Raw genomic sequence first — 9,853 nt, 5'->3', positions numbered from 1 at the left:
TCGCAGCCGTTGGAGAGAGCCCTCCAACGAAAACGAGGGCGAATAAGCCGCTAGACATACGCCCAAAAGAAGGTTAGACAACTTAAAATCTCTGCCGAAAGAAGAATTTATACATCTTTGGGTGTACAGCAGAAACGAACTTCTCATCCGAACCAGGATGAAGATTTTGTCTTGAGTGACTACGTGTCACTCATGCAAGATGTAAAAAACAAGTTTGATCTGGAGAAAAATAGAGAGAAAAAATTACAACTTCTAACATTGGCCCCACCCTCTTGGTCTCGCGCAAAGATTATGAACTTCCTTGGAGCCTCAGAACGACAAGCGCGTCAAGCCGTAAAGGTCAGGTCAGAATCAGGAATATTGGGCACCGTGCCAAAAAGAAGAGGCCGCCCGGTCAGCGAAGAAGTTAAAGGGGTACGGAAACCAAATTCTGGAGCTCATTTCTTTGTTTCAACACGACGCAGGTAGCAGCACAACCACAGAAACATAAATATTGCGCTATAAAACGCAAGAAAACATATTTTAAAGTGAATTAAACGATAATCAAAAACCACCTGGTAGTTGGTTATGAAGCTTCAATGGAATGTCGTGACGACAACATGCCTCTGAAAGCAGCGCCACAGCGGTATGTCCGCTCACTGGTATAGATTGCCTAGGCCTGAACGCAATACCGAGGCGTCTTGGTGGAAAGAGCCAAAACGAAGTGAGCCACCTTGGTTTCAGCTCTCGCGCGACGTGCAAACGCGTGCTTCGGTTGTTCTCAGGTTTGGTGCGCGTGTCTTTGTCGTGAAGTTTAACACGCATCATTCTTCTGCGAGGTTTTTCGGCGACTTTACGACGGGATGCCAAAATATTGTGCGGCAGAGGGTTGTGGGAACAGTGTTGGTTGTGAGACGTCGGCACACACGTTTCCAAAGGACGAGAAGCTCTGTTACCTGTGGAGTCGTCTCGCTCGCCCGTCATTTCCAACGTGGTTTCCCTCGAAAAGTGATCGTCTATGCAGCGAGCATTTTCGGGATGAGGACTACATCAGGAGCCCCAGTGCACTGAAGAGTGTGCATTTGCCGACCAAACAGAATCGGTTGAATCCAGGAGCTCTTCCGAGTGTGTTTTCGAAAAAGCGCAAACCGGAAGACCTCGCCGAACACATCGAGAAGCGACGCAAAGTGGTAAGTGAGAATTCTCTTTATAAAACATCCCCGTGTTTGCGAATCGTAGTTTTATTCAGAAGTGTTGGGGGTATTAATTAATTTTACGCATGATTTATTCGCGTGCGACTAAACATTGCTTGTAGTTTTGCTAATGTGAAATGAAGTAACGAGTCGTCATTTGATATACTATTATTTGCATCAGACGCCTCCGTGCGATGCCGCTCGCAGCCTGGAAGAGGAGGATGATACCTGGGGAAATACTGAGTTCGAAGTGGTGGAGCAGTCATCTGCTAAATCAGGTAGGAATTCGCAGAAATTTCTTGTCTTTCGATAAACACCTGTTCATGCCACACCAACAGGCACATATCAAGGCGGGAGGGCATGGGGCCCGGCCTCTTCCCCCCCCCCTCTCCCCCCCCCCCCCCGAAATCTACCATTTTGCTGTGCCCCCCCCCCCCCCTAGAGCATTTTGTCATCGCCCCTCCCCCCCTGAATCAAAATCCTGACTACATGCCTGCACACCAGTATTGTTAGCACACAATATTTGGAACAAAAGTCGAAGCATATTTCCTGAGTACTTTTGCTCTCTGCTCTCTCCCTAACCACTGCAGTTACCCTGGATGCTGCAGCTGGTGGACAGCTGGCTGCCGCAGCGTCCCCAGCCGCTACGGCCCTGACCGACAGCCCTCACACGCCCTCCGGTATGTATGGGCCACAAATCGAGTGCCATATAATGAGTGAGGGAATCTAATGGGATCATGAACTGCGTGCTAGGTGTGCATGGACCATTGGTGTTTTTTCTTTTAATCTTCATAGTTTCTTCAGCAATAGCATTCTTCTCCGTTCTCTCACCTTCCTTCAGCTGCCTCGGCCAGAGGACAGCTTGCTGCCGTGGGGTCCCTGAACGCTACGGCCCTGACCGACAGCCCCCGTACGCCCTCCGGTATGTATGGGCCACTAACTGAACCTCTGCCATATTGCAATATCTGTCCTAGAACAACTGTTTAAACATGTGCCCAAATTGCGTGCCTTGATGCCACCGTGAACACCCATACAATGCTTTGATGGTATTAACGGTTCCCAGGTGATTTTATAGTTCCTTCTTTCTTTTCTCTTTAGGGAACTCCAGTGCGGCAACTAGCACAAGGCCGTCTTTGGCATCAGCAGCAGCGTGTTGCAAGACACGGTGTGCACTGACACAGACGACGGGCATCTACAAAGATAAAGGTGGGGTCATATGCTGGAACTTGTTTTGGTTGGTATGAGAATGCCTTAAAGGAGATTACTTTATATGGGAACCTTATGTTTGTGTTTATGGCATTGCATGATGTCAGAATGCCACGTGACATCATTTTCACATGACAACATGGTGTCATGTGACGCCTCAGTGCGACGGTCACAATTTACCGAGTTTATTTTTTTCACAAACTTCAGATAGAAAGTGCTGTTTGTTAAACACTCCGTCAAGTGTTGTCACACCCTTACTGCTTTTGATGGAATGTCTAAGCCAGATGATTTTTAAATGCATATCAAAAAATATTTACCATGAAAGTTATATAGATTGGCGGAAGCCAAGATACCTGTTGACTTATACATGAAGATATTACTTGAGCAATTCTAGAGATGTACTTCTAGAATTCATGGGATGTCATGAGGGTTTCTTTATTAGAAGCTTTGGCACAATTTCTGAAGTGTTCCAAGTAGCCGCCAATCCAATATTAAATTCAAATATGTGCATTTTAAAGTGTAAAGGCATGTTTCTAGAGCTGCACACTGTTCACCAGTTACCCAGGCATGCATCAAACCGCCGTCAAGGACCCGGTTCGTGCAGACGGATGTTTTGGGGACGATGGTCTGGTGTTCTTCACCGTCTCACGGAGACGATGCGCTCGACACTGATCTGGATCTCTCAGATCTGTGTCCACCAAGAGCAGAAGCGGATTCCAGCTACTGTCTGTCAGAGGACAGCTTTGCTAGGTTTGTATGCTCTTGAGCTATAACTGACCGCATCTTCATTCTTGACTGAGCCACTTGTTGAGATGATGTTTGTTTTTGCAACATAGCCCCGAGAATGAAGCTCCGTCTTTGGTGCATGAGCGGAAGTTCATCGTCTTCGAGTCATGCCTGGACCAGCTACTGGAGACATGTCGCTCCTGTGCTGCCCCCAACACTCACATCGACAAGACCGTCCAGGGCTCAAGCCTTCAGGTGTCTACGCTCTGTCGGAGCGGCCATACAGAGACGTGGTGCAGCCAACCTGTCATCAGGCGGAAGCCAGTTGGCAACATCCTGGTGGCTGCTGCAATTCTCTTCACGGGCTGCAGTATCAAGAAGGCCCTGCGGATGCTCTGTAGCATGGGCATCGCCTGTTTCTGCTACAAGACCTTCTTTATTATTCAGAAGGCCTTTCTGCTCCCGGCAATCGAGAAGGTATAATTAAGGAAGAGTATTCAGGCCATGCAGAGCTATAAAGCTAAAACACAACACAAAATATTATGACGGCAGTATGTACTTTAGAACTGAGAATTTATTTATATCAGAAAAAAAGAGTCAATACCTTCGCTCAAACAGCTGTGGAAAGTGTCATTTCCAAACTAGGCTGCCTTTATATGCTGATCCTTTTCAATCACGAGGGCAGTCGGTAGGGTGGCCCTCTTTTCTTCTTTGGGGTATTTTAGTGGCATGCTCAAAATGTGAAGAGCTGAGTGATTAATCAAATGTCTATTTCATTTCATTTGACCCCTCTTGTAGAGCAAGTATTAACAGAAATTGCATTTGTACTGTTCATCTGTGTTTGTTTGGGTACAGCAACGAAAATAACCTGGCCATAATTCAAAATTGCGGTCGTGCCAACAAATGGGACAAAAAAAGACATTGGTTTATGTCTTCATGCCTTTTTTGCCAACCCAGTTTCATTGTAGGAATCCTTCATTTTACATAACCAGGTGTGTAACAAGCACCAGCTGGAGCTGGTCTCGGCCGCAGCAGGAAGTCAGCTGGTCATCGCTGGGGATGAGAGAGCGGACTCGCCTGGCCACTCCGCCAAGTATGGTACATACACAATGCTTGACGTCGAGGACAACAAGGTTCTCCATGTTGAAACCGTCCAGGTTTGTACTGAAATCCTGAGTGCCTGAAGCACACACTGTAGTGTTTGCCGCTTAATAAAGTAATGCAGGGCTGCTTAATTAACATGCAGTGTGAGATTTATTTGCATATTTTGTCGTAATCGTTGCACCAACAAATTCAAGCTCCAGTGTGCACTTTTGGCGGCAATATGAGCTGGCACAGCTTACTGCCAGCCAAAGGGGGTAAAATGCTGCGTGAAGTGCCTCAGCATGCATTCAGACTACTGCATCCTGAACGCCTCTGTGCGAGATCATATTGCCGTTCCTGAAGCACATTTTTGCTGCCTAATGAAGAAAGGTGTCGTGCCCATCCCTGCTTCTAGAGGGATGCACAAATAATTTCAATATATCAACTTCATAAAAAAATATTGCACTAAGGACAAGACGAAGATAAGAACAGCACAAGCTTTCGTCCTGTTCATATTTTTGTCTTGTCCTTTTTCTAATTGTTCTGGCGATGTTTATCCAGCTAGCCCAAAAGTTAACTTTTTATACTAACATGAGTCTCATGTTTACTTCATTTGTACATTATAATGTTCTCCCCGTTTCTTTTCAGAGCAATGAAACGGGTGGCAGCTACCACATGGAGTTGGAGGGCCTTAGAAGGTCTCTAGACATTTTCGAGGCCCACTCTCTCGTAGTGGCAGTGCTTGTGACAGACAGGCACCCCCAGCTGAGTGCTTGCTTGGAAAGGGATCACCCGGACATCTGCCACCTCTTTGACTGCTGGCTCGTTACAAAAGGTAGTTTTATAAAAGTTACACCTTCCTGCTTCTTTGGATTGCAAACTAGAATACCTGCACTGCGAATGAGTATGTCCATCAACACTATAGTCTGTTTCATACTTAGCGTGCAACGCTTTCAAAGCTACTGGCGCGAGTGTGGGGCTTGATATCGTTAATCATTTGCACGCGATCTCGCGCAAACAAAACCATAGATGAAGCCACGCGCTCGCGCCAGTAGCTTTAACAGCGTTGCACGCTAAGTATGAAACAGAGTATAGATGTTAGTTTCTGCTTCTTAGATCTCTTGGTTAAACCCCTTACTAACCTGTTTCTTTGAATGGTTAGGTATTTTGCAAAGGAGCTGGCTCCTGTTATGAATCCCATGAAACAAGGTTGCGCAGCAGTTCTCAAACTCCAGGGAATGCAACAGATTGTCTTTAGGGGGAAGGGTGGGGTGGGGCAGCTGAGGATGTTTAGAATGTGAGGCAGTTCAAAAGCTCTGTAGAGAAGAAAAGAAATCAAATGCCCAATTGGTTTGGAGAAAGCATGTGTGTTGAAAAGCTCCGGTTGTCGTAATGGCCAGAAGTGCTTGGTGGTCTAGGCCAACTCGTCGGCGGCCCATTCGTCAAAGAGGCCAATTCGTCATAGGGCAACTCGTTGAAGAGACCAACCGGTTTGCAATGTTTCAAAGGCAAAATATATAAATTATGTCCTGAAATTTGAAAACGAATCCTGCCCTACAGCAGTCCGTAACATCGCCGCACGGTAATTTGACTATTAGTGTGCTCTTTCCCGTTTAAGATAACTTACCGCTTTCATGGTGCAGCGGAGGACGATCACCACGTCGCGCGTGCCTCACTGGGGCAGGTGTTAACCTACCCGGCTCACCTGTTCGCACAGCGACAGTCTGCGTCGGTTCATTACGAAAATATTAAAGAAAAGTAACAAAAATATGACCCCAAAATGAACATTTCTCAACTTGTCTCAAGGTACTGTCCTGTCTTTGCCTTCTTGTGACTTTTTTGCGGTCTTGTACCCTAAGAATGGAGGTAAAAAGATAGAAACTACAAACTTTTACTTCGGGTGGTCATTCGACCCATTCGAAGAATTGCCCTCTTACAAATTGGCCTATTTGATGAATTGGTTGTCAACGAGTTGGCCGGATCTCGTGCTTGCTTTTATGACTCACTCCAAATGACCGACCCTATTTTCAATGCAACCCTTGACACATTCATGGCATATTTCTGTCATTACAGTCACTGACCGATTTTTCGGACTTTTCAGGGACCGAAAAAGTGTTCCAATAATAGAGCAGTTTGAATAATCAGCAGATTAAAAATCTTGCCTTTGTTACGTCTATGCTGGTTAAAAAAAGCCATAAAGAATGCTTTGCTTCAGGTTACGCCAGCATGCCTTGCTCAGTTTATGCGTTTGCTTTCGGCCACTTTCTTTTAGCTTGAGAATTGCTGCCTTCTTTTCTAGCATTATAGTCGAACACTTTCCGCGCTTCTTAACGACACTTTGCGGCGGCGAAAGAACAGATGGGGCCACGATGTCCAAGCCAGCGTAGTCCAAAAGCATGATTCACCGAGACGAGATGAGAGGCGTAAATCCACGACTGCAATGGCGAACGAACAAAGCGAAATGGTAACCATGATGATGACAATGAAGCACAGCTAGAGAAAAAAAAAGTTGTATAGCATCACCTAGCGGTAGGACTTAGCAGTACTCAAGTAGTGCTGCCAAACCAAAGCCAATCCATGTACAGCCAACATAGAATCTAAACTTTGCTAGGTGGTGTTTCCCGCTGATCGCTCACAATGATAACTTTTGGACTTCAAGCTGTCCGAAACACTGATCATGAGCATGCTCTATTTCTATCGGGTAGGCCATGGTTCCTCCTTTAGGTCCGAATTATCGGCGTCTGAAAATTGATCAGCGACTGTATTACAGAATACCTTAAAATATGTGTGACAGGTGCCATCTGGTACTGGCTTTTGAAAAAAGCATACCAGCTCTTTCATAGTCAGTCTGAACACTTATTTTTATTGTGTGTACAATGACCAATTTCAGCCATCAAGAAGAAGCTGGTTGCAGCTGGGAAGTCGCGGCATTCCGAGGACCTCAGCAGCTGGACCAAGTCGGTGGTGAACCACCTGTACTGGTCTGCAGGCTCAAGTGCTAAGGACCAAGACCTGATCCTGCCCAAGTGGTGCTCCCTGGTGGCTCATGTGGCAAATGTCCACACACACCTGGACCCTCTCTTTCCGGAGTGCCAGCACAAAGAGCTCAACAAGAAGTGGCTACTGGAAGGTAAGGACATATTTGTGAGTCTTCATAATACAGTGGCCCCATATTACCATGCCTCATATTTTTGTTGTAGGTTCTCCCGCACACCAGAAACTTAAGGAGATTGTGTTGTCAAAGCACCTTCTGCGGGACATTCCCAGCCTCTCACCATCAGCACAAACGTTTGCCACGGAGTGCTTTCATAGCACTTTGTTGAACTTCGCACGAAAGCTGGTGCACTTTGGGTTCCGGAGCACGACGGCAAGGTGTGTAGGGAGGTCAGTCATTTTCTCTTGGTTTCTTAAATGCATCTACTTGCCAGGACCTACCTGGCAGCCTTGCACTACAATGAAAATGCAGCGAGGCTTCAGGCGACAACGAAAGAAGACGAAAAAAGATGGGCGGTGAAGTATCCGAAAGCAAGGAAGGAGGCCGTTGCTGCTAAGCTCAAGGGACCCTGCACCTATGGTATATAGCAGTGCTCATACACTGATCAGTCAAAACGTTGTGACCACCTACCAAAAACTGTGTTGATTCACATTTGGATGCAAAATAGTTGCAAGGATCGCCTGCGGCGGACACCCATATCGAACATTCTGATAAACTGGGCTCAGAAGCACTTGCATTGTGACCTGCATCATATCTAGCTGTCAGCAGACCCACAGGTAACGGCCTATTTTGGTTCAACAAGCGGAAATAGTATTCACCGTCCACATTTTGTGATGCATGGACAGGCAATGCCTTGGCATCTACTAACAGTTTTACCTTCCACTCTTGATCTGTAGTAACCGCAGCAGCTCGCGAACACGCGGTGATTTTTGCAGTTTCCGAGATACTTGTTCCAAGCTTCCAGACCATCACGATCTGCCCTTTGTCGAAGTAAGCTACATCAGCAGCATTTCGTTATACATACACGCATTGTCACCAAAATTATCCCTCTATATCTCTCTGCACCCATTAACTACCATCTGCGTCAGCAGGTGGTAGATAATGCGGATGCCACTTCAGCAAGGCACAATCAGTCACACAGTGTAAGGGTGGTCAAAATGTTTTGCTGATCAATGTATTTGTTTATTACTAGTGCGAAATCTTACATCTTTGGGTATCTCATTGCAGAGTATGTGGGGGAGCTGATGGATGCTGTGCTTGACATCTCCACCGTCATGCCCTCGTACAAGGCCGCTGCAGCTCACTACTGCCGGGACGCTCCTCCCTTTCTCTCCAGTGCCTATGAGCGTGCGGACAAACGAGCACTGGCAGAGAACCACTATTCGAGGTTCAATTCCTAGGTGGTTGGTGTCGTAGCCGTGGATGAAAAACCCTTGACTCTCGGTGTGGCTCTGTGTGATAGGAGAGCCAGGTTTATGTCCCTCGAGTTCTTCAGGAGTCGTTTCGCTCTCTGGACTGCATGCTGTGTCATGCCATTGCTCTGAGCGTAGTACGGACTTGAGGTTATGTGGTTTGCTTCCAAACATTCCACTAGATGCTTGAATTTGGCTGAGGCAAACTGAGGACCGTTGTCCATGCGTACGGTTCTTGGCACTCCGAACCGTGCAAAGATTGGTTCGAAGACCTGAGCGATGTCTTTTGTTGTAGTGGCCTTTAGTTGCTCCACCTCAAGAACCTGGAGTAGTAGTCCACAACTACTGTGTAGTCTCTCCCTTCCAGTTTGAAGGGGTTGATGCCAATAGTGTCTCATGGGTTTTCAGGCAAAGGCATCAACAGCAGGGGCTCAATTGGTGGTTTTCGATGTTATTGGCAGACACAGCATCTTTCAACGAAGTCTTGTACCAGTGCTCCAATGCTGGGCTACCACACCAATGGTCTTGCTCTTGCGAGACATCGGCTTGTGCCCCATGAAGGTGTGGCCAGCATGTAGTCTTTCTAACACCTCAAGCCTCAGGTTTGGTGAGATGTCAAGTCTGTCGCCCTTGAAGAGAAGACCGTCGACCATGGAAAGTTCACTCGCAATCTCTGCGAAGCACCTTAGTTCAGGTCGGCCATGACGAGGTGCACAAGGTAGCCACTCTGGCAAGTGTTAGGTCTGCTTGGATGCCTGCCCTGATTCTGTCCAGCATTTGGTCTTACGCCGGCAGCTGTTGAAGTGTCAACTCCTTGTAGTTTTATACTGCGCACTCAAGGTCTCTTCCGTCATCCTTGACTGGATTTTTTGTGGCTTTCGGGACAGCAAATCAGCAGTGTACAACTCGTTTCCTGGAGTGTGTGACATAGGGTAGTCGTATGCGCATCCGAAAGCGTTGAAGCCGGGGACTCGGCTCATCTAGCCGCTTGATCGTGGGCAGCGTGCACGAGGGGCTTGCGATCCGTTTCTACATGGAATCCAAGGAGGAACTTGCGGAGGTGTTCACATGTGCATGTGATGGCTAACACCTCCTTTTCGATTTGGGCATATCGTTCTGTTTTGGAGAGTGAACGTGATGCATACGCCACTGGTGACAGCCTGTCCCTGCCTGCTGCAGCAGAACAGCTCCTAGCACGTAAGATGAAGCACCGACTGAGACAGTAAGCGGCTGCTGGGAGTCGTAGTGGACGAGAACTG

The 9,853-nt window shown here is 47.1% G+C and overlaps 1 protein-coding gene and 1 long non-coding RNA gene across 2 annotated transcripts; both read left to right on the top strand.

The window, feature by feature from the left end:
• The first annotated feature begins 1,138 nt into the window (after positions 1-1,138).
• On the top strand, positions 1,139-1,837 carry LOC120846411. Its single transcript, XR_005717014.3, has 3 exons — positions 1,139-1,169; positions 1,354-1,450; positions 1,763-1,837. It is a non-coding gene; the product is annotated as an uncharacterized LOC120846411 (long non-coding RNA).
• Positions 1,838-4,213: 2,376 nt separating this feature from the next.
• LOC115310315 lies at positions 4,214-8,700 on the top strand. The gene is made up of 6 exons (XM_040218133.3): positions 4,214-4,261; positions 4,836-5,022; positions 7,078-7,317; positions 7,388-7,559; positions 7,616-7,761; positions 8,410-8,700. Exons 1-6 carry the CDS (start codon positions 4,214-4,216, stop codon positions 8,580-8,582), a joined length of 966 nt encoding a protein of 321 aa, XP_040074067.1. The 3' UTR covers positions 8,583-8,700.
• Positions 8,701-9,853: the final 1,153 nt, after the last annotated feature.

The sequence above is a fragment of the Ixodes scapularis genome, unplaced genomic scaffold (assembly GCF_016920785.2).
Source record: "Ixodes scapularis isolate PalLabHiFi unplaced genomic scaffold, ASM1692078v2 PGA_scaffold0__279_contigs__length_252992795, whole genome shotgun sequence".
NCBI classification, from domain to species: Eukaryota; Metazoa; Arthropoda; class Arachnida; order Ixodida; family Ixodidae; genus Ixodes; species Ixodes scapularis.
Note: the sequence above shows the minus strand (reverse complement) of the source record. Positions and strands in the feature narration are given on the sequence as shown.

Coding starts and splice junctions, on each gene's coding strand:
- LOC115310315 (XM_040218133.3), top strand. CDS start 4,214: ATGCTTGACGTCGAGGACAACAAGGTTCTCCATGTTGAAACCGTCCAG. Junction 4,262..4,835: donor TCCATGTTGAAACCGTCCAG/GTTTGTACTGAA, acceptor GTTTCTTTTCAG/AGCAATGAAACGGGTGGCAG. Junction 7,762..8,409: donor CAAGGGACCCTGCACCTATG/GTATATAGCAGT, acceptor ATCTCATTGCAG/AGTATGTGGGGGAGCTGATG.